Raw genomic sequence first — 21,565 nt, 5'->3', positions numbered from 1 at the left:
GCAGGGCAATGGGGAGCCACGGGGGCCGCCGGCAGCCAGGCGGCGGGAGAGGGAGAGAGCCCACACGGCTGACCAGCCCTTCGTGTGTGCCGAGTGCGGCAAAGGATTCAAGAAGCATGGCTTCCTTATCATCCACCAGCGGACCCATTGCCCAGTGCCTGCCGGAGCTAGCGCAGAGCAGGCAGCTGGGCCAGGGAAAGCCACGTGCTGCCCTCCACACCCAGCCCTCGCTCTCGCCAGGGAGTGGCTTGGAGCACAGGGCACGGAGGGAGCGTCTGACCACGGGACGTGCTAGCCACAGGGCTGGGCTGGGCTGGGCTTGCCTGCTGTGTGCTCCACTGCAGGCTGGTGTGACTGGACTCAGCCCCTCCCCGAGCCTTGGGCATTGTGCCCCACACTAACTTCAGTGTGCTCTGAAATAAACCGTTCCCCACACCCTGGCCTGCCTGGCTTTGTGTGTTAGCCTCTGGCCGCCAGAGGACATGACACAGGCCAGGGCCCGGCCTGGCGCACGCCCCACACCAACTCCTGCTGACAGCTGACCCTGCGTAAGGACTCAGTAGGGTTGCCAGGCTGGGTCGAAAAGGGACCCTGCTGACTGGGCTGTTAAACATCCGGCTGGCGGTGGAGTGGGGCTAAGGCAGGCTCCCTGCCTGCCCTGGCTCTGCGTGGCTCCCGGAAGCGGCCAGCACGTTCCTGTGGCCCCTAGGCACAAGGGTAGCCAGGGAGGCTCTGCGCACTGCTCCCACCACGAACGCTGGCTCCGCAGCTCCCATTGGCCAGCTGCTTCCGGGAGCTGCACAGAGCCAGGGCAGGCAGGGAACCGACCTTAGCCCCACTGCACAGCTGACTGGGAACCTGTAACAATGCTGGTTCTGGCGGGGCCCAACTGAGGTGCCAGTTCAGGACCAATTGCTTAAACAGGGCAGTTACAGCCCTAGGCTGGGGTTTCTCCACCTCTAAGGCACCAAACCAGCCAGACAGAGAGGACTTGGGTCTCACCCCACTGGCTAACCACAAGTCACACAAGCAATTCCCTTAGACACTCCAGTCTCCCAGTATCACCACCAGTACACTCGTCCTGGGGATGAATGGTTATGAAAACGAACACCCCAGTAAAAGAAAAAAGGTTCTCCCGATCCCAAAGGACCAAGCCCCAGAGCCATATACAAGTCAGATCTTACCCACAAATCACGCTGTTGCCAATCCTCTAAAATCTAAAGGTTTATTCATAAAGGGGAAAAGATATAGCTGAGAGCTAGAATTGGTTAAATGGAATCAATTACATACAGTGATGGCAAAGTTCTTAGTTCAGGCTTGTAGCGGTGATGGGAGTAAACTGCAGGTTCAAATCAAGTCTCTGGAACATCCCCCGCTGGGATGGGTCATTCAGTCCCTTGTGTAGAGCTTCAGTTTGTAGCAAAGTCCCTCCAGAGGTAAGATGCAGGATTGAAGACAAGATGGAGATGAGGCATCAGCCTTATATAGACTTTTCCAGGTGTAAGAACCTCTTTGTCCTTACTGTGGAAAATTACAGCAAAATGGAGTCTGGAGTCACATGGGCCAGTCCCTGTACTTTGCTGAGTCACAAGGCGTATCTGCCTTCTTTCCATGGGTCAATTGTGTAGCTGATGGTCCTTAATGGGCCATCAAGCAGGCTAGGCAGAGCTGACACCAACTTGTCTGGGGTGTCACCCAGAAGCAGAGCACAAGTTTGAAATACAGACAGGACAGAGCCAATACTCATAACTTCAGCTACAAAATGATACACACACCCAGACAGCATAATCCTAACCAGCAACCCAGAGCCTGGTCTTAGACACCTCATTTGACCCCCTTTACACAAGATTTGGTGCCACTACAGGACTTTGTTGCAGCCATGTTCTATGTGCTCCCAGTTCAAATCAATAACTTGACAGAGCCGCCTGAGGTAAGCGCCACATAGCTGGAGCCTGCACTCTGAACCCCCTTCCGCCCCCTAACTCCCTCCCAGAGTCCACACCCCCTCCCCCAGCCCTGAGCCCCCTCCTGCATCCAAACTCCCTCCTGGAGCCCGCACCCCCTCCCACACCTCAACCCCCTGCCCTGAGCCTGCTCCCACACTCGGAACCCCTCGGCTCCAGCCCAGAGCCCCCTCCTACACCCCAAACCTCTCATCCCCAGCCCCACCACAGAGCCGCACCCCCAGCCGGAGCCCTCACCCCAACCCCCAGCCCAGTGAGGGTGAGTGAGCAACGGAGGGGGGATGGAGTGAGTGGGGGTGGGGCCAGGGGCGGGGCCTCGGAGAAGGGGCATGGGATGGGGCAAGGGTGTTGGGCTTTGTGTGATTAGAGAGTTGGCAGCCCCTGGTCCCCTCCTCCACAGGGTGAGCTCCTGCCTCAGTGTCTCCTGACTGAAGATCTCTGCTTGCGCCTTCCCCTCGGAGCGCCTGGGGGCAGGGCCCGTGGGAGCTGGCAGCAGCTCGGTGGCGCAGGCGGCGTTCAGAGGTGGGGTTAATCGAGAAGCAAGAAACCCACGAGTGGGAGCCGAGGCAAAACATACTGGGGGTGGGGTCCGGGTCTCCGTATCGCCCTGGTGCCCTGCCCATGTGCTCCCCCACCCCCCACCCAACTTTCTAATGGCAGAAAACCGAAGAACCTGGCTCTGCCCCCTGCCCGCCCCTGCCCACTCCTCTCCCGGGAGGGGACTGAGCTGCTGCCTGCAGAGCCAGGCTGGGAGGAGCTGCCATCAGGGCACAGCGAGGGGCCAGGGCTGGGGCAATCAGGGCTCAGTGGTGGAGGGCCAGGAGCCCACCTCTTGGAGCCAGCTCCAGAAGCCAGCCATTGCTGCTGCTCTTCCTGCCCCCTGGCAGAGGCTGGTTACTGCTGCCAGCTTCCCTTCTCAACGAGACGTGTAGTCGAAAACCAGACACCTGGCAACCTAAACCTGGCCCCACTCTTAAAGGGGGGCAGGGGAGGCTTTGCCAGGCACCTGTGTCTGCCCTGCCAGAGGGGCCGGGGTGCTGCCCAGAGCTGTGCCCACCATCAGCCCCGTGCTACGGGGACTGGCCCTGGCCGTGGGGGGAGAGGTGCAGTACTCGCCTGTCCTGAGCCCCCGGCCATGGCAGCATTGCCCCTGCCCTCCTCCCCCACAGCGTCATCTCTGCTGCTTGGGGGGCTGGGCAGAGGACTGTGGAGCCAGCCAGGGACACCCCAGGAAGTAACTGGGCAGCCAGGAGCCAGCGAGCGTCTCTGCCCCGGCCCGGGGCTGCACTCGCCGGCCAGCGGGGGCTGCTGTGCTGCCCTCCCCAGCATGCAGCGGCTGGAGTTCGGTTCCCAGGAGCCACAGCCCCATCCTCGCTCTGAGCCCAGACCTGGCACAAGCCTGCTCCGGGCTGTGTCTGCCTGGGCCCCTCACCATGCCCCGGAGCTTGTCCTGGGGACCCTGGGAGGCTCCCATGGCAGCAGGGGAATGAGGGAGCCTGGTCCTGGCGCCGGGCTGGGTCATGGGAGATGCAGAAAACTCCCAGCAAGGGGCTGCAGCTGCCCCCACCCCCATCTGTGTCTGGCTGGGGCTGGGGCTGGCCCCGGCTGCGTGGGGGTCAGCGCTGGGAGGAGCTGGAGCTGGCCAGATGTGTGTGTTTCGGGGGCAGTTTGTGCTGCATTTGCTTCCAGTCTGGTTCCAGTGATGGGGGCTGGTGTCTCCCCGGCTGGGGCTGCAGGACCATCACCACCCAGCCAGCTGGGAGCAGGGCACTGAGCCGGGGAGGAGCCGTCTGTGCCTCGTGGCTGAGGGGAAGCCGTTCTTCTCGGGCCGAGCCAGCTGCTCTGCGGGGCCTGGTGCAGGAATTCCACAAGGCAGGTTCATCACACCCAGCCAGACGCCCCGTCCATCAGGGCCCCGTTCCCGGCTCGGCTGCCCTTAGCGCCAGGGGGCCGGGCGGACCTGCAGGCTCTATGGACAGGGAGAGATGGGTGGGATTCCTGGGAGGGCGGCATGGGGAGATTGGCTCTGAGGCTGCAGGACATGCAGCCCTGGGGTGAGGTGACACCACTTCCTCCGGTATCAGCTTTGGCCGGGTCGGTTCCCCACAGGCAGGGCCAGACCTCCGGCCCAGGCAGGGAGCAGGAGTCCCAAAGCTGGGTGGCTGCCCAGGGCCTGGTGCACAATCTGAATTCCCAGGGGCTGGGCTAGGGAGAGCTCTGGAGTGAGCAGGGCCGGGGGGCTGGGCTGGGGGGGGGGTCTAGCTGTCAAGCAGGCTGGGGGGTTCATTGCACGCTCACCCTGATGAACAGTGGGACTGGTATTTGCTTTGCAGCCCATGTCCCGTTCGCCCTGCCGGGAGCCACGGTGGCCATCGCGCTGCCGGAGAATGAGAACTCCCAGCTGGCCACGGTGGGGCAGGGTGGGTTATGGCTGCAGCACAGGGTCTGCACCCCCAGCGTTGGAACCATCTCCGGTCGCTCGTCACCGTGCCAGACCCCCAGGGGGTCTCGCTCTTCCCCCAGCGTGGGTCACGTTGCCTCACTGGCCCTCTGGGCCTGCAGCCCCCCCCCCCCCCATGGGCTCCGGGCAGCGACTCCCACGGACACAGCCCGAGGGAGACTTGTGCAATCTTGAGGAGCAAGGCACCTGGGCCAGTGTCCGCAGGGGTCCGCAGCCAGCGCGGGCACAGCCGGGTTCACTCATTAGCTGGCGCCCGGCCTAGGGGCCCGTCGGGCAGCCCAGGGCAGTGAAGGGTGAAGCAGGGTCCGTCCTGGCCAGCCCAGAGCCCAGCCCGGCTGTGGGGAACCCTCGGGTCCGGCTCTGTTACCCGCACACCCTAGGGCCCCCATCTACCCTTCTGGGGGTCACGGTACGAGCAGTGGGGAGCTGGAGCCGGTTCCCAAGAACCGGTTGCTAAAATCAGACCCCCGTGGAGAACCGGTTGTTAAAGGGCCGGGGGGGGCAAAGAACTCTGGGCCGCGGGCCGGACCGTCCTGTTGCTCCCAGGAGTCCCAGCTGGGGAGGCTGAGGCTCCCCCGGCCCCTCCCCCGCTCCCCCCCAGCTGCAGCGGTGCCAGCCGCCGGCACCAGCTGGGCAGCTCAGCTGAGCTCCTGAGTGGTCCTGCTGGTTTGAGCTGTGGGCAAGGGAAGGGGGGGCAAGTGGGGCAATTTGCCCCCGGCCCCATGAGTATATCTCCCCCAACCCTGGGCCCGCCCCCACCCCCCCCCCCCCCCTTAAATCAGAACTTTTTATAGGGAACTGGTTATTAAGATTTTGGCAGCTCATCGCTGGGTATGACCCAGTTCATTTAGGCAGCCCCACCCTTTCCCAGCTCCTAGGGCTCAGGGCATCATTTTCTGCGGGTCTGCAGGGCCTTTTCCCAGTGAAAGAGCCTCACACAGTAATACCCTGATCCTCTCTTTATTAACAGTCACCAAAACAGCCTGACCCGCTGAGCCACCAGTGCTCACCGCTCCCAGGAACGCAGAGGAACTTTTCTTGATGGCCAGTCAGGATCAGGCCAGCTGGGGGACTCCAGCTTCTGCACGGTGTCATTGGCAGGGTGTTGAGGTCTGGCAGCTCTGAGCTTCGGGGCTGGGGCCTGGAGCTGGTTCCCAAGAACTTCCTTTTGGACGTCACCCCAGCTTATATAGTGACACCTGAGTCCTGCTTAGCTGCACCTTAACCAGCCATTTCACTAAATGATTCCTAAGCAATTCTCTAACCCATCCTGACATATTGTCAAACAATCCTTTAGCCAATCCTACCCAGCACCTTCATTGATTTACACCTAGCAAAATCAGTTCTGTAACAGCCACACTCACAAACCAGACCGAGACCAGACGGATAAACCATGGAGGAGTAGGGACCATAAAGTCGCAAATACACATCAAGATTTCACACCCACAACTGCTGCTGAGGGATTTCTTGCCAGACAGATTCAATCAAACCCGGTTTTCTTTAGCCACTGAAGCGGTTTCTCTCTCTGGTGGCGGCGGGTGCTGTTAGGACGGGATTGGGATCCGGATTGGGATCGCTTTCCACAGCGCGGTGTGACACTGGTTTAATGCAGTTTAGGTGGCATGTGGGGCTGTGAGTGATTCATGGTGCTGCTGTCCTAGTGTGGCTGCACAAAAAGGCCTCAGACCTTACAGCTCTGTCTGTCCGGCCATCTGCTCTTTTGTCAGACTCCCAGGTGAGCCCCAACTGCTTCCAGTGGGAGCCCCCACTTAACCCCCACCTCACCCCCCCGTCCTTTGTTCCCAAGCGGGGGAGATGCAGCTCCGTCCCCCAGCGGAGCAGGGGGTAGGTGGGTCCCAATCAATGGTTGCTGGGTGTGAAAGTCCCATTGTCTCCTCAAGAGCTCCATCGATGAGGGGCCTACGGTCCCGGGCAGGTAGGCGCCGTTCCCACCTGTGTCTCAGCCTGCCCCGAGAGCAGACAGACCTTTCCCACCCCCAGGTAACAAGGCAGCATGTAGAGGAAACTGAGGCACACACAGGCATCATGAAAATATTACAAAGAATTCCCACATCCAGCCCCCTACCCCACCCCACCCCAGGGGGGCAGATCTCAGTGCTGGGGGGGGAGCCCTGTGTGACCAGCCTCCTGCCCCACCCCAGGGGGGCAGATCTCAGCACTGGGGGGAGCCCTGTGTGACCAGCCCCCCCCACCCCAGGGGGGCAGATCTCAGCCCTGGGGGGGAGCCCTGTGTGACCAGCCCCCCCACCCCAGGGGGCAGATCTCAGCCCTGGGGGGGAGCCCTGTGTGACCAGCCTCCTGCCCCACCCCAGGGGGGCAGATCTCAGTGCTGGGGGGGAGCTCTGTGTGACCAGCCCCCCCACCCCACTCCAGGGGGGCAGATCTCAGCCCTGGGGGGGAGCCCTGTGTGACCAGCCCCCCCACCCCCGGGGGCAGATCTCAGCCCTGGGGGGGAGCCCTGTGTGACCAGCCCCCCCACCCCAGGGGGGCAGATCTCAGCCCTGGGGGGGAGCCCTGTGTGACCAGCCTCCTGCCCCACCCCAGGGGGGCAGATCTCAGTGCTGGGGGGGAGCTCTGTGTGACCAGCCCCCCCACCCCACTCCAGGGGGGCAGATCTCAGCCCTGGGGGGGGAGCTCTGTGTGACCACCCCACCCCGCCCCACCCCACCCCACCCCAGGGGGCAGATCTCAGCCCTGGGGGGGGGGAGCTCTGTGTGACCAGCCCGCCCCGCCCCGCCCCGCCCCAGGGGGCAGATCTCAGCGCTGGGGGGGAGCCCTGTGTGACCAGCCCCCCCCCAGGGGGCAGATCTCAGCCCTGCGGGAGCCTCTCTCGGCAGCCTGGCCTGCAGGGAGGAGCTGTTCTGTTGCTGCCCAGCTCCCTGCTGTGCTTTGGACTTTGTCCTGCCTTGGCCAGAGCTGCTGGGGGGGGGGGTAGCCTGGGGGGGGCAGGGCTGCCTGGGCCCGGCCCTGCCTGGGTTGATGAGCACCAGCTGGGCACCCAGAGCCAGCCAGCCCAGGGCTCCCTCAGTGGCTGCCTGGACCCTTGACAGCTGCCCCCACCCAGGAATCATTAACAAGCCCCTGGATCGCTCTTAACCCAGCGCAGGTGCGGCCTGGCTCCCCTCCCTGCCCCGTGGCGACTGAGAGCTGCTGGGACCCAGGCCTGGCAGGATGGGGAGGGGCTGCCCCCTTCTCCTCCTCGGGCTCCTGCTGCAGCTCCAGGCTCCCTGTGCCGGGCAGGCCGGGGGGGCAGGTGAGTTCACGGCTGCCCCTGGCCAATGCTCTGGGCTCCCCCCCCCCCGCCTAGGAGCAAACAAAGGGGGAAATGCAGCTGTCCCCTGGCCCGGCCTGGCCCCCCGGGAGGTGTCTGCAGCTCGGCCTGGGGGGGCCCCAGCACAGGTGCTGTCTGTAGCAAAGGGGGGCTCTGCCCCCACCCCCGGACTGGCTCCAGGGCTGCCGGGTGGTGACCTTGCTGGGGTGGTGCCAGGTGGAGGTGGGCACTGCCCTGATGGCAGAACTAGAGGGCTGCTGTGTGCCAGGCTGAGCCACACGGCGGTAAAAGCCCAGCTGCACCCCGGGGAGACGAGGCCCCAGCGGCCGGCACTGCCAGGGACCTGCCAGGGACTCCTGCACCCGGCCAGCTGAGCCCCCCCCCCCCACCCCCATCAATCCCTCCAATGGGGGTGACCCTCCGGCTGCCCAACCCCCTTGTATTCCAGGGTCCAGCGCACCCCCCTGGTCAGCAGCATCCAGCCCCACACCTCAGACCTGGGCTAAACGCACTGAGACGCCCGCAGGGACTGGCACCCCCACTGCGGGGGCCACAGCACCAGGTATGGCCCAACTCCACTGCAGGGCCTGCTTTGGCCCTGGCCCCTTGATCACTCGCCCAGCCCCCTGCCCTGCCGGTGCCCCCCAACCCTGACCCGCAGCCCCCTGCCCATCCAGCCCAGCCCTGCCGGTGCCCCCCAACCCTGAGCCGCAGCCCCTGCTAGCCCAGCCCAGCCCTGCCGGTGCCCCCCCAACCCTGAGCCGCAGCCCCTGCTAGCCCAGCCCAGCCCTGCCGGTGCCCCCCAACCCTGAGCCGCAGCCCCTGCTAGCCCAGTCCTGCCCTGCCGGTGCCCCCCAACCCTGAGCCGCAGCCCCTGCTAGCCCAGTCCTGCCCTGCCGGTGCCCCCCAACCCTGAGCCGCAGCCCCTGCTAGCCCAGCCCTGCCCCGCCGGTGCCCCTCACTCCTGACCCGCAGCCCCTGCTAGCCCAGTCCTGCCCCGCCGGTGCCCCTCACTCCTGACCCGCAGCCCCTGCTATACCAGTGCTGTGTCGCTCCTCCTGCCCTGGGTACCTGCTGTTCAGGCTCCTCCCAGGTCTGAGTCTCAGCTCAGGTTTGTTCACTCTTGCGGGGGCTGTTCCCCCAGATGAGCCCAGCTGTGGCAGTGGGCAGCCCTGCCCCCCTTGGAGCACCTGCGAGTCCTGGGCTGGGCACTTCTCCTGCCGCTGCGCCCTGGGCTTCTATCTCAGCCGGACCATGGGCTGTGTGCCAGGTAAGGGGGCTGCTCCCCTGGGCCTGGGGGGGGGGGGTGTCCCATGCCCCATGCCCCATCCCCTGCCATTGCTGCATGGGGGTACCTGCCCCATCACACCGAGCAGACCTGCCTGGCCCTGGTGATGCCCAGTGTGGGGGAGGGGCCCAGGGCTGGCGCTGGCTCCCTGTCTCCTTCTCACCCCATAGCCAGGAGGCTCCCACTGGGGCCCTGGTCTCCGTTCTGCCTGTGAGTCCCCCATGTCCCACGCTGACCCCCCTGGGGCCCCTGCTGGCAGAGGGGGGCTCCGGGACAAGGGAGCAGCCCCGTGGGCTGGGCTGGGGCCGTGGGGGGTGGCTGGGCTGAAGGGAGGAGCATATAGTGGGGGGGAGGGGGGGTCCTCTTGTGCCTGGGCTCCGTTCAGGGCAGGGAGGGAGTCTGGCTGGGGGTCCCCCGTGGGCAGCCCCTGGCCCTGCCGGCTCTGAGGCCCCTTGTCCCGTCTCCCCCCTGCCTCCTGCGTGTTTGAAGCCAGGACGTTCCCGGGGCGCCTCTCCCTGCGGGCCCCCGGCCCGGCACCCCCGAGCCCGCTGCCACCTGCCGACCTGCGCAGGGTCGTCGCCCAGCTGGAGAGCCTGGTAAGGGGGGGGGGGAGAGTCTGACACCCGCTGGTGGGCAGTGGGTGCTGGGAGTGGGGCCCTGGGGGGGGCATTGGGGGTGGGGGGTGGGCTGGGGTGGGAAGGGGAACTCCTTGGGGAACAGCTGGTGCCCCCTCCCCTCGGCCTGACCAAACTGCATCACAACCCCCTGCCCAACCCTGGAGCCCTCACACCCCCCTGCACCCCAACCTCAGAGCCCTCACCCCCTCCTGCACCCCCCACCCCAGAGCCCTCACACCCCCTGCACCCCCCACCCCGGAGCCCTCACCCCCTCTCCCCAGCCCCACCCCGGAGCCCTCACACCCCCTGCACCCCAACCTCAGAGCCCTCACCCCCTCCCGCACCCTGAACCCCCCACCCTGGAGCCCTCACCCCCTCCTGAACCCCCCACCCTGGAGCCCTCACACCCTCCTGTACCCCAAACTCATCCCCTACCGCACCCTGAACCCCCCCACCCCGGAGCCCTCACCCCCTCCCGCACCCTGAACCCCCCCACCCTGGAGCCCTCACCCCCTGCACCCCAACCTCAGAGCCCTCACCCCCTCACACCCCCTGCACCCCCCACCCCGGAGCCCTCACACCCCCTGCACCCCAACCTCAGAGCCCTCACCGCCTCCTGTACCCCAAACTCATCCCCTGCCCCACCCCCGAGCCCTCACACCCCCTGCACCCTGAACTCCCCCACCCCAGAGCCCTCACCCCCTCCTGCACCCTGAACCCCCCACCCCAGAGCCCTCACACCCCCTGCACCCCAACCTCATCCCCACCCCCAGCCAGAGCCCTCACCCCCTCCTGCATACTGAACCCCCCCACCCTGGAGCCCTCACCCCCTCCTGCATACTGAACCCCCCCACCCTGGAGCCCTCACCCCCTCCTGCATACTGAACTCCCCACCTCCCACCCCGGAGCCCTCACACCCCCTGCACCCCAACCTCAGAGCCCTCACCCCCTCACCCCCTCCTGAACCCCCCCACCCTGGAGCCCTCACACCCCCTGCACCCCCACCCCAGAGCCCTCACCCCCTCCTGAACCCCCCCACCCCAGAGCCCTCACCCCCTCTCCCCAGCCCCACCCCGGAGCCCTCACACCCCCTGCACCCCAACCTCAGAGCCCTCACCCCCTCCTACATACTGAACTCCCCACCTCCCACCCTGGAGCCCTCACCCCCTACCCCAGCCTGGAGTCCCCTCCTGTGCCCTGAACTGATCCCTGGTCCCACCCCAGACCCCGCACCCCTGAGCCAGGGACTGGGGGGGGCGTGGCAGCAACAGAGGGAGGGGCGGGGCCTCGGGGAAGGGGAAGGGGGTTGGGTTTTGTGCAAGTAGAAAGTTGGCAACCCTCCCCTGGGGGCTCCCCGCCCCCCACCTGGGCATGTGCGGGGGGGGGTTCCAGGGCAGGGCTGGCCCCAGGCATGTGCGGGGGGGTGTTCCAGGGCAGGGCTGGCCCAAAGCCCCCCTCTGCCCGGGGGGGCCATGCTCCGTGCAGCCCCCGGCTCTGGTTTCTCTCCTCAGGGGGCTGGGGGGGCCCCGCACACCAGCCCCTCACCCAGCCCCCTGTGTCTGCCCCCAGTTCCAGCCTATCCTGGGGCAATTGGACGCTTATCTGTCCTCGTCCGTCCTGGACCTGCAGTGAGTGTGGGGCTGGCCCGGGGGGGCTGGCTGCCATGGGGGGGGGGGGCGGGAGGGAGCTGGAGCTTGCTGGGTAACCTGGGAAGGGCTGTTGGGGGGGTGGGAGCGGGGCGCTGGCTGGGGGGGGCGGGTTATGGGTAACCTGGGAAGGGAGATGGGGGGGGGGCACCCGGGCGCAGGACGGAGGCGGGGGTTACGGGTAACATGGGAAGGGCTGTCGTCGGGGGGGGGGGAGATGGGGCGCTGGCCGGGGGGGGGGTTATGGGTAACCTGGGAAGGGCTGTCGGGGGGGAGGGGAGGGGAGGAATGGGGTGCTGGCCGGGGGGGGTAACCTGGGAAGGGCGGCCGGGGGGGGGAGCGGGGCGCTGGCCGGAGGGGGGGGTTATGGGTAACCTGGGAAGGGCTGTCGGGGGGGGGGAGATGGGGCGCGGGCCGGAGGGGGGGGTTACGGGTAACCTGGGAAGGGCTGTCGGGGGGGGGGGGGGAGATGGGGCGCTGGCGGGGGGGGGTTACGGGTAACCTGGGAAGGGCTCGGGGGGGGGGGAGATGGGGCGCTGGCCGGGGGGGGGTTATGGGTAACCTGGGAAGGGCTGTCGGGGGGGAGGGGAGGAATGGGGTGCTGGCCGGGGGGGTAACCTGGGAAGGGCTGTCGGGGGGGAGGGGAGGAATGGGGTGCTGGCCGGGGGGGGTAACCTGGGAAGGGCGGCCGGGGGGGGCGCTGGCTTTGCATGCGGCTGGCCGGGGGGGCCCCGCTCGGCCGGGTGCTGCCTGGCCCGGGCGCTGACCGGAGGCGCGGGCCCCCCCAGGCCGCACAGCCAGGCGGTGACCGTCCTGCACAGCTTCTCGGCGCGCTCGTCCGTCACGGCCCGGCAGGTGGACGGGGCCATCGCGGGGTTCTGGGCGCGGTGCCAGGCCAGCGACCCGGCCTGCAGCTTCCTGCGGGACACCGTCTCCTACCAGAGTGAGCGGGGGGGGGCTCTCCTGGGCGGGGCCCCGGGCAAGGAGGGGGGATGGACCCCTGCCCCCAAAGGAGACGTGCCCGGGGAGCGTGGCCCCCAAATCCCTGCTCCGCTCCCTCCTCTCCCTGCAGCCTGGGGCGGGAGGCACCCAGCTGTGCCCCCCCCACGGCCCTAGGGGGTTCAGGCCCGTTGGGGGGCTCTGACTGGGCGGCGGGGGAGGGGTGGCTCTGTCATGGACTCCCAGGCCCCGTCTCTCGGCTCCATACGGTCTTGGGGAGGAACCTCCCTCAGGGTGACAGCCCTTCTCGGGGGGCCGCTCTCCTGGGGGTCAGGCCCTCGGGCTCCACCGCCTCCTGGGACCGCACCTCCCTGAGCCTCCAGCAGCCAGGCTCTGCCAGGGGCCCCCGATCCCCCCGCCCCCCCAAGGGAGCGATGCCCCCCCGATCTCCCCCCCGATCCCCCCTCCCCGAGGGAGCGATGCCCCCCCGATCCCCCCTCCCTGAGGGAGCGATGCCCCCCGATCTCCCTGCCCCCTCCCAGAGGGAGCGATGCCCCCCCGATCTCTCAGCGACTCTCAGCCAGCGTGACCCGGGGGTCACTGAGCGTCTGACCCCGGCCCAGGCAGTTCTCGGGGCCTCGGCCGGGCCAGTCTCAGCCCTGGGCAGCTGGGTTTGGCCCCGTCCCCATGGGCTCAGGCTGCTCCTGGTCCCAGCCCAGCCCCTATCCCCTCCCCCACCAGCCCCTCCTCCGCCCTTTGTCTCCTACCCCAGGGCCCCCTCGCCTCGGCCCTTTGTCCCCCTCTGGCCAGAACCGGCTGCTCCTGAGCTGGGGGGGGGGCCTCCCTGTCACCAGTCGCTGGGTCCCCACCAGTCACTGGCTGCTCTTTGCGGTCACACCTGGTCCCCTGCAACAGCAACCCCCCCACCCCCTCCTCACACACGCAGCACACGGGGAAACGGAGGCACGCACAGCTCTCATACAAAGCCTCAAGAAAATTCCCCACTTCATGGCAGAGCGGGGTGGGGGTGGCTGGCACGGAGCTGGGCAGGGTGTCTCTGGAGGGGCTCAGGCTGGGCATGGGTGGGAGGTGGCTCTGGGGGTGGCTGTGGCAGGGCTGGGAGGCCTCTGGGGGGGACTCTGACCAGGCTGTGTTCTCTCCCCCCCCCACGTCCAGGCCTGAGTCTCTGTGAGCTGCAGCCCTGCGACCCCGTCTCCACAGCCTGCGTGTTCCAGGACGGGCTGGCCCAGTGCCCCTGCCGGCCGGGATACCACCCCGGCCCCGCCCCCGGCCCCACCATGGGCCGTGCCTGCACAGGTCGGGCAGGGGGCTCCGTGGGGCCGGCTGGGTGGGGGAGGGGAAGGCTTTTAGCAGGGTGGGAAAGTGGCGCTTCTCCCCCCCCCCCCCCGGGGCCCAACCCCCTGCCAAGGGCCGGAGTACCAGGGGCTGGGCAGGGAGCAGCTTCCAGAGCTCGGCACCTGGGTCCCTGCCCGGGCCCAGCGGCTCCAGGCTGACCTGCTACAGGAGGCGCAGCGTGAGCCAGGCTGTCCCCAGAGCGGAGCCCCATTGACCCAGGCAGCCACACGCCCAGCCAGTGTCCCCCGTGCCAGGCTGGGGGATGGGGCACGGGCAGGGGTGCTGCCCTGGGGCTGCGGTCTCAGTCCCTGTGCCAGGCTGGGGGATGGGGCACGGGCAGGGGTGCTGCCCTGGGGCTGCGGTCTCAGTCCCTGTGCCAGGCTGGGGGATGGGGCACGGGCAGGGGTGCTGCCCTGGGGCTGCGGTCTCAGTCCCCATGCCAGGCTGGGGAGATGACAAGCAGTTCTGCAGAAAAGGACCTAGGGGTTACAGTGGACGAGAAGCTGGATATGAGTCAGCAGTGTGCCCTTGTTGCCAAGAAGGCTAATGGCATTTTGGGCTGTATAAGTAGAGGCATTGCCAGCAGATTGAGGGACGTGATCATTCCCCTCTATTCGACATTGGTGAGGCCTCATCTGGAGAACTGTGTCCAGTTTTGGGCCCCACACTACAAGAAGGATGTGGATAAATTGGAAAGAGTCCAGCGGAGGGCAACAAAAATGATTAGGGGGCTGGAGCACATGACTTATGAGGAGAGGCTGAGGGAACTGGGATTGTTTAGCCTGCAGAAGAGAAGAATGAGGGGGGATTTGATAGCTGCTTTCAACTACCTGAAAGGGGGTTCCAAAGAGGATGGATCTAGACTGTTCTCAGTGGTGGCAGATGACAGAACAAGGAGTAATGGTCTCAAGTTGCAGTGGGGGAGGTCTAGGTTGGATATTAGGAAAAACTTTTTCACTAGGAGGGTGGTGAAGCACTGGAATGGGTTCCCCAGGGAGGTGGTGGAATCTCCTTCATTGGAGGTTTTTCAGGCCCGGCTTGACAAAGCCCTGGCTGGGATGATTTAGTTGGGGATTGGTCCTGCTTTGAGCAGGGGGTTGGACTAGATGCCTCCTGAGGTCCCTTCCAACCCTGATATTCTATGATGGGGCACGGGCAGGGGTGCTGCCCTGGCACTGGTCTCGGTCCCCATGCCAGGCAGGGGGGATGGGGCACGGGCAGGGGTGCTGCCCTGGCACTGGTCTCGGTCCCCATGCCAGGCAGGGGGGATGGGGCACGGGCAGGGGTGCTGCCCCGGCACTGGTCTCGGTCCCCATGCCAGGCAGGGGGGATGGGGCACGGGCAGGGGTGCTGCCCCGGCACTGGTCTCGGTCCCCATGCCAGGCAGGGGGGATGGGGCACGGGCAGGGGTGCTGCCCTGGCACTGGTCTCGGTCCCCATGCCAGGCAGGGGGGATGGGGCACGGGCAGGGGTGCTGCCCTGGCACTGTGGTCTCGGTCCCCATGCCAGGCAGGGGGGATGGGGCACGGGCAGGGGTGCTGCCCTGGCACTGGTCTCGGTCCCCATGCCAGGCAGGGGGGATGGGGCACGGGCAGGGGTGCTGCCCTGGCACTGTGGTCTCGGTCCCCATGCCAGGCAGGGGGGATGGGGCACGGGCAGGGGTGCTGCCCTGGCACTGTGGTCTCGGTCCCCATGCCAGGCAGGGGGGATGGGGCACGGGCAGGGGTGCTGCCCTGGCACTGTGGTCTCGGTCCCCATGCCAGGCAGGGGGGATGGGGCACGGGCAGGGGTGCTGCCCTGGCACTGTGGTCTCGGTCCCCATGCCAGGCAGGGGGGATGGGGCACGGGCAGGGGTGCTGCCCTGGCACTGGTCTCGGTCCCCATGCCAGGCAGGGGGGATGGGGCACGGGCAGGGGTGCTGCCCTGGCACTGGTCTCGGTCCCCATGCCATGCCAGGCAGGGGGGATGGGGCACGGGCAGGGGTGCTGCCCTGGCACTGGTCTCGGTCCCCATGCCAGGCAGGGGGGATGGGGCACGGGCAGGGGTGCTGCCCTGGCACTGTGGTCTCGGTCCCCATGCCAGGCTGTCCCCAGCTGGGTCTGGAAAGCGGCCAGAGCCTTGCCCAGCCTGCGGGCATCTCACTGTGTCTCTCCCCCTGCAGCCTGTGGCAGCGGGTTCTGGCTGCGGGATGGCGTCTGTGCCAGGTGAGCTCTGGCATCCCACGGGAGGCTGCTCGCGGCCAGGGAAGCGCCCATGCCCTGGGATCAGCCACTGTGCATTGGCTGGTGCCGTGCAGCTGGGGGCATCGGCTCCTGGCTGAGCCCCTCGTCGGGGACCTGGTGCCACCCCGGGGGCCTCAGGTCCCCCATGGCTCTGCCAGCGGCTGCCTGTGTGGCAGGGGCAGGCGGCCTAGTGGCTGGAGCCACATGGCCTTTGCAGACACTCCCTGTATATGTGGGGAGTGGGGGGGTTACCCTTGGGTTTGGGGGGCCCCCTGGCAGGCAGCCTGGTCTATGGGGCTGGGGGGGCAGAGGGCGGGTGAGGCTGGGCAGGGTTTGCTGCCGGGACACGCGCTGAACCCCGGTCTCGGTCTCTGCAGGTGCCCGTTTGGCTTTGGTGGCTTCCAGTGTGAGGAGCGTGAGTGTCCGTGTGGGGCAGGGCCCACGTGGGGCTGGGGCTGCTCAGCCTGGCCAGTCCGCCCCAGCAGAGCCCCAGAGCAGCAGCAGCTGGGGGGTGCAGGGGAGGATGTGGCTCTGATCCCAGCTGGCAGGGCCCTGGGACGGCAGGGGGAGGGGGGCTGTGCTGGGCCCGGGGCAGCGTGTGGTGCTGGGGGGCAGCCCCATGGCGGGCGCCGGCCCTGCTGACGGCTCTCTCCCCACAGCCTTCCTGCTGGCGCTGGTTGGGGTGTCCTGTGCTGGGGGCGTCCTGCTGCTGCTGATGGTGCTGCTGCTCCTGGGGTAAGGCGGCTGCCACGCAAACACCCCCTGGTGCCCCTCCCTCCCCACCCAGGGCGAGGGGAGCCAGGGCTGCGGGTCGGGAGTGGGGGGCGCTGGCAGAGCTGTGGGGAGAGCCTGGGGCTGGGATATGGGCTGCGGGTTGGGAGTGGGGGGCACTGGCAGAGCTGGGGTGGGGGATGGGACGGGGGAGAGCCTGGGGCTGGGATATGGGCTGCGGGTCGGGAGTGGGGGGGCACTGGCAGAGCTGGGGGGGGTGGGGGATGGGACGGGGGAGAGCCTGGGGCTGGGATATGGGCTGCGGGTCGGGAGTGGGGGGGCACTGGCAGAGCTGGGGGGTGGGGGATGGGACGGGGGAGAGCCTGGGGCTGGGATATGGGCTGCGGGTCGGGAGTGGGGGGCGCTGGCAGAGCTGCTGGCTCTGGTGTGGAGCAGCCACTAGAGGGCACCAGCCCCCAGGCCAAGGTGCAGCCTGACTCCTGTGCGGGGGTGAGGCTGTTCCCCTCCCCCCTGCCACCTGGCTCAGAGCATGGGGGTGGGGGAGTCGGGGGTGCAGGGTGGGGGTGGGGTGGCGGGGGGCAGTGCATGAGGGAGCAGGGCAATGGGGGACAGGGCATGGGGGGGCAGTGTTCCTGTGGGGTGCAGGGTGGGGGTGGGGGAGTCGGGGGTGCAGGGGGTGGTGGGGGTTTGGGGGCTGCCCTTGGGGGTGGCGGGGGCAGTGCATGAGGGAGCAGGGCAATGGGGGACAGGGCATGGGGGGGCAGTTTTACTGTGGGGTGCAGGGTGGGGGTGGGGGAGTCGGGGGTGCAGGGTGGGGGTGGGGTGGCGGGGGTCAGTGCATGAGGGCACAGGGCAATGGGGCACAGGGCAGGGGGGGGCAGTGTTCCGGTGGGGTGCAGGGTGGGGGTGGGGGAGTCGGGGGTGGTGGGGGTTTGGGGGCTGCCCTTGGGGGTGGCGGGGGCAGTGCATGAGGGAGCAGGGCAATGGGGGACAGGGCATGGGGGGGGCAGTGTTCCTGGGGGGTGCAGGGTGGGGGTGGGGGTGCAGGGGGTGGTGGGGGTTTGGGGGCTGCCCTTGGGGGTGGCGGGGGCAGTGCATGAGGGAGCAGGGCAATGGGGGACAGGGCATGGGGGGGGCAGTGTTCCTGGGGGGTGCAGGGTGGGGGTGGGGGTGCAGGGGGTGGTGGGGGTTTGGGGGCTGCCCTTGGGGGTGGCGGGGGGCAGTGCATGAGGGAGCAGGGCAATGGGGGACAGGGCATGGGGGGGCAGTGTTCCTGTGGGGTGCAGGGTGGGGGTGGGGGAGTCGGGGGTGGTGGGGGTTTGGGGGCTGCCCTTGGGGGTGGCGGGGGCAGTGCATGAGGGAGCAGGGCAATGGGGGACAGGGCATGGGGGGGCAGTGTTCCTGTGGGGTGCAGGGTGGGGGTGGGGGAGTCGGGGGTGCAGGGGGTGGTGGGGGTTTGGGGGCTGCCCTTGGGGGTGGCGGGGGCAGTGCATGAGGGAGCAGGGCAATGGGGGACAGGGCATGGGGGGGCAGTGTTCCTGTGGGGTGCAGGGTGGGGGTGGGGGAGTCGGGGGTGCAGGGTGGGGGTGGGGTGGCGGGGGGCAGTGCATGAGGGAGCAGGGCAATGGGGGACAGGGCATGGGGGGGCAGTGTTCCTGTGGGGTGCAGGGTGGGGGTGGGGGAGTCGGGGGTGGTGGGGGTTTGGGGGCTGCCCTTGGGGGTGGCGGGGGCAGTGCATGAGGGAGCAGGGCAATGGGGGACAGGGCATGGGGGGGGCAGTGTTCCTGGGGGGTGCAGGGTGGGGGTGGGGGAGTCGGGGGTGCAGGGTGGGGGTGGGGTGGCGGGGGTGCAGGGGGTGGTGGGGGTTTGGGGGCTGCCCTTGGGGGTGGCGGGGGCAGTGCATGAGGGAGCAGGGCAATGGGGGACAGGGCATGGGGGGGCAGTGTTCCTGTGGGGTGCGGGGTGGGGGTGGGGGAGTCGGGGGTTGAGGGGGTTTGGGGGCTGCCCTTGGGGGTGGCTGGGGGAAGTGCAAGAGGGAGAAGGGCAATGGGGGACAGGGCATGGGGGGGGCAGTGTTCCTGTGGGGTGCAGGGTGGGGGTGGGGGAGTCGGGGGTGCAGGGTGGGGGTGGGGTGGCGGGGGCAGTGCATGAGGGAGCAGGGCAATGGGGACAGGGCATGGGGGGGGCAGTGTTCCTGGGGGGTGCAGGGACCCAGCCTGCCCCTACCTGGCACTTCGGAGTGGCTGGCGCCGTTGCTCCGGGCGCAGGGCTCGTGCTGACACAGCCGCCGGCCGGGGGCCACGGGCCGGGGCAGATTCTCCTGCCCTCCCCACCTCGCCCTAGGGCTGCTAGGCCGGAAGCCCCCCCCACACACAACTAGTCCTCCCTGTGGGTGCCAGCCCCAGTGCCCCAGGGCTGGGCCCACCCGGGGTGGGGGGTGCAATGGGGGCCCCCTAGATGGCAGGGGGGCAGTGCACACCCTGCTCTGTGCCGGGAGGTGGCAGGGCCGCCCAGAGGATTCAGGGGAGCTGCGGCGCTTGTGCTCACCGGCGGCGCTTCGGGGGGGGGGCGGCTTTGGTCGCTCCACGTCTTTGGCAGCACTGAAGCCTCCCCCCCCCCCCGCCGCAGAAATGCTGCCGAAGACCCGGACCGCCGCTGGGCCAGAGCTCGCGGGGCCCCTGCGGGGCCTGGGGCAAATTGCCCCACTTGCCCCCCGCCGGGTGGCCCGGGGAGGGGGAGGAGGTTCCCGGGGCTCACTGGGGGGCGGCTGGCCTGGTAACTCCCCTCTCCTCTCAGGAGAGCCAAGGCCCTGGCGCAGGGCCCCAGCCTGGCAGAGCCGGTCGTGCCGCCCTTCCAGCCCCAGCAGCGGAGCCTGCCCCGGGTGCGCCCCCCGCGGCCCCTGGAGGAGGTGGAGATCCTGGAGCTCGGCCGCGGGGACAGGCTGAGCCTGGTGAGTGCGGGTGGGGGGAGCCCTGGGGGGCCTGGCACAGCCCTGGCACTGGGGAGCCCCGGGCGAGTCAGCACCAGCCCCCTGGGGCAGGCGTGGGGGGAAGCTCCCCTGCCCTAGAGCCCTGGCTGTCCCTTTGCTGTGCCCCCTCAGATGGCACCTGGGGGCCGTCTCTCCCCCGCGCCCTGGCCTGGCCCTGGGCCCTGGCAGGCAGCTTGGCCCTGGGGCAGCTGCTCTTGGAGGGGCAGGGCCGGGACCAGCTTCCCCCCGTGCTGGGGGGCAGGGTGGGGGCAGAGGCCCGGGCACACAATGCCCAGTGTCTGGGGCAATGGGGCAGGGGCCCACTCAGGGCAGGGCCTGATGCCTCCTTCTGTCGTGGCTGCAGGGTGCTGGGCGGGTGCTGGCCGCCGGGCCCCGCATGAAGACGTTCCGGGGCTCCCAGAGCTCGCCCAGCTCGGCCCCCCGGCCAGGGGGTGGCCAGAGCAACCTGGTGTTTGTCAGCGACGAGGAATGGGGCCGGCGGAACTGCTGAGGGGCGGGCGGGGCACCGCCCCATACCTAGCCCCGTGCCCAGCCCAGGAGGAGACGGTGCCATTCGAACACAGATCCTCAGCCCTACCCTGAGCTGGGAGGGGCTGCCACACGGGTGTGCTGATTGGCTGGCACGGTGTGATGTATTGTGGGGGTGTCACAGCCTGTGGTGGGGGTAGGTCCCATAGCAGCTGCCCCACAAGGCATCCCAGCCCCTTGGCCACGAGGGCTGGAGCTTGGGGGGATGGGCCCGTGGGCTGCCCCCCCCCCGGTGTGGGGCACTCTGAGGGGGACTGGTGGGGATAGGGCCATGGGCTGGGCCCCTCCACTCTGCTGGGGCGTGGGGGGGGTCCTGAATTTTTTTTTTAATTTTTTAATAAAAGAAGTGGAAGCTGCGCTGTGGAGCTGTGCCCTGCTGGGGGTCCTGCACTGAGTGAGGGGCGGGGCGCTGGCCTGGCCCCCTAACACGGGCTGGGGGCAGGGCCCTGGCTGTCAGGCTGCCTGGCGCCTGTGGTGGCAGCGGTGGGATCGCTGGGAACCGGGCTGTTCCCCAGCCAGGCACCCCCTGGGACTGGCAGCTGGGGCTGAGCAGAGGCCACTGATTGCTGGTGCCCAGCTCTGGGCCTGGCCGGGCCCTGGGGCTGCCGCGTCCCTGGGTGGTCGTCCCTGAGCTGGGGCCAGGGCTCCTTGTTCCCCGGGGTGAATCCTCCAGGCCTCCCTGGGGTCAGGGCAGCCCCCAGCGACCTGCCCAGTGACCTGGGGAAGTTCGGGGCCCCCTCTCCGCGACAGCGCATCCGCTATCAGGTTGGCGCTTCCCTTCACGTGGACCACGTCCATGTCATAGTCCTGCAGGAGCAGGCTCCACCTCAGGAGCTTGGCGTTGGCTCCTTTCATCTGGTGCAGCCAGGTCAGGGGAGAGTGGTCGGTGTACACGGTGAAGTGGCGCCCAAAGAGATATGGCTCCAGTTTCTTCAGGGCCCACACCATGGCCAGGCATTCCTTCTCGATGGCCGCGTAGCTCTGCTCCCGGGGTAGCAACTTCTTGCTCAGGTACACGATGGGGTGTCTCTCCCCCTTCTCATCCTCCTGCATCAGCACCGCTCCCAGCCCCGTGTCTGAGGCGTCGGTAAACACCATAAAGGGCTTGTCAAAGTTTGGGTTTGTCAGAACTGGGCCTTTGAGCAGAGCCTCCTTCAGCACCCGGAGAGCCTGCTGGCACTGCTCGGTCCAGACCACCTTGTCTGGCTTCCCCTTCTTGCACAGCTCAGTGATGGGGCGGCTATGGCACTAAAGTGGGGCACGAGCCTTCGATAGTACCCCGCCATCCCGATAAAGGCCTGGACCTGCTTTTTGGTCTGGGGAGCGGGCCAGTCTCTGATCACCTCCACCTTGGCTGGTTCCGGCTTTAGGCAGCCGCTCCCCACCCGATGGCCCAGGTAAGGTACTTCAGCCATCCCCACCTTGCACTTCTCAGCCTTTACGGTTAACCCCGCCTCCCGGAGTCGGTCCAGCACTTGTCTAACCTGGGACACGTGGTCCTCCCAGGTCTGGCTGAAGACGCAGATGTCGT

The 21,565-nt window shown here is 68.0% G+C and overlaps 1 protein-coding gene across 2 annotated transcripts; it reads left to right on the top strand.

The window, feature by feature from the left end:
* The first annotated feature begins 7,214 nt into the window (after window positions 1–7,214).
* Window positions 7,215–20,668, top strand: LOC123363415 (protein HEG-like). 2 transcript variants are annotated; one of them, XM_045004358.1, is made up of 12 exons: window positions 7,215–7,699; window positions 8,166–8,279; window positions 8,862–8,987; window positions 9,495–9,601; window positions 11,192–11,250; window positions 12,057–12,211; window positions 13,384–13,524; window positions 15,725–15,767; window positions 16,163–16,200; window positions 16,445–16,520; window positions 19,314–19,467; window positions 19,850–20,668. In XM_045004358.1, exons 1-12 carry the CDS (start codon window positions 7,618–7,620, stop codon window positions 19,994–19,996), a joined length of 1,242 nt encoding a protein of 413 aa, XP_044860293.1. In that variant the 5' UTR covers window positions 7,215–7,617; the 3' UTR covers window positions 19,997–20,668. The 2 variants fall into 2 exon arrangements, with proteins under 2 accessions (XP_044860293.1, XP_044860292.1); XM_045004357.1 differs by lacking the exon at window positions 16,163–16,200 and having other exon boundaries at window positions 7,217–7,699; window positions 19,850–20,667.
* The last annotated feature ends 897 nt before the right edge of the window (window positions 20,669–21,565 follow it).

Source organism: Mauremys mutica, chromosome 2, assembly GCF_020497125.1.
Source record: "Mauremys mutica isolate MM-2020 ecotype Southern chromosome 2, ASM2049712v1, whole genome shotgun sequence".
NCBI lineage: Eukaryota > Metazoa > Chordata > Testudines > Geoemydidae > Mauremys > Mauremys mutica.
Note: the sequence above shows the minus strand (reverse complement) of the source record. Positions and strands in the feature narration are given on the sequence as shown.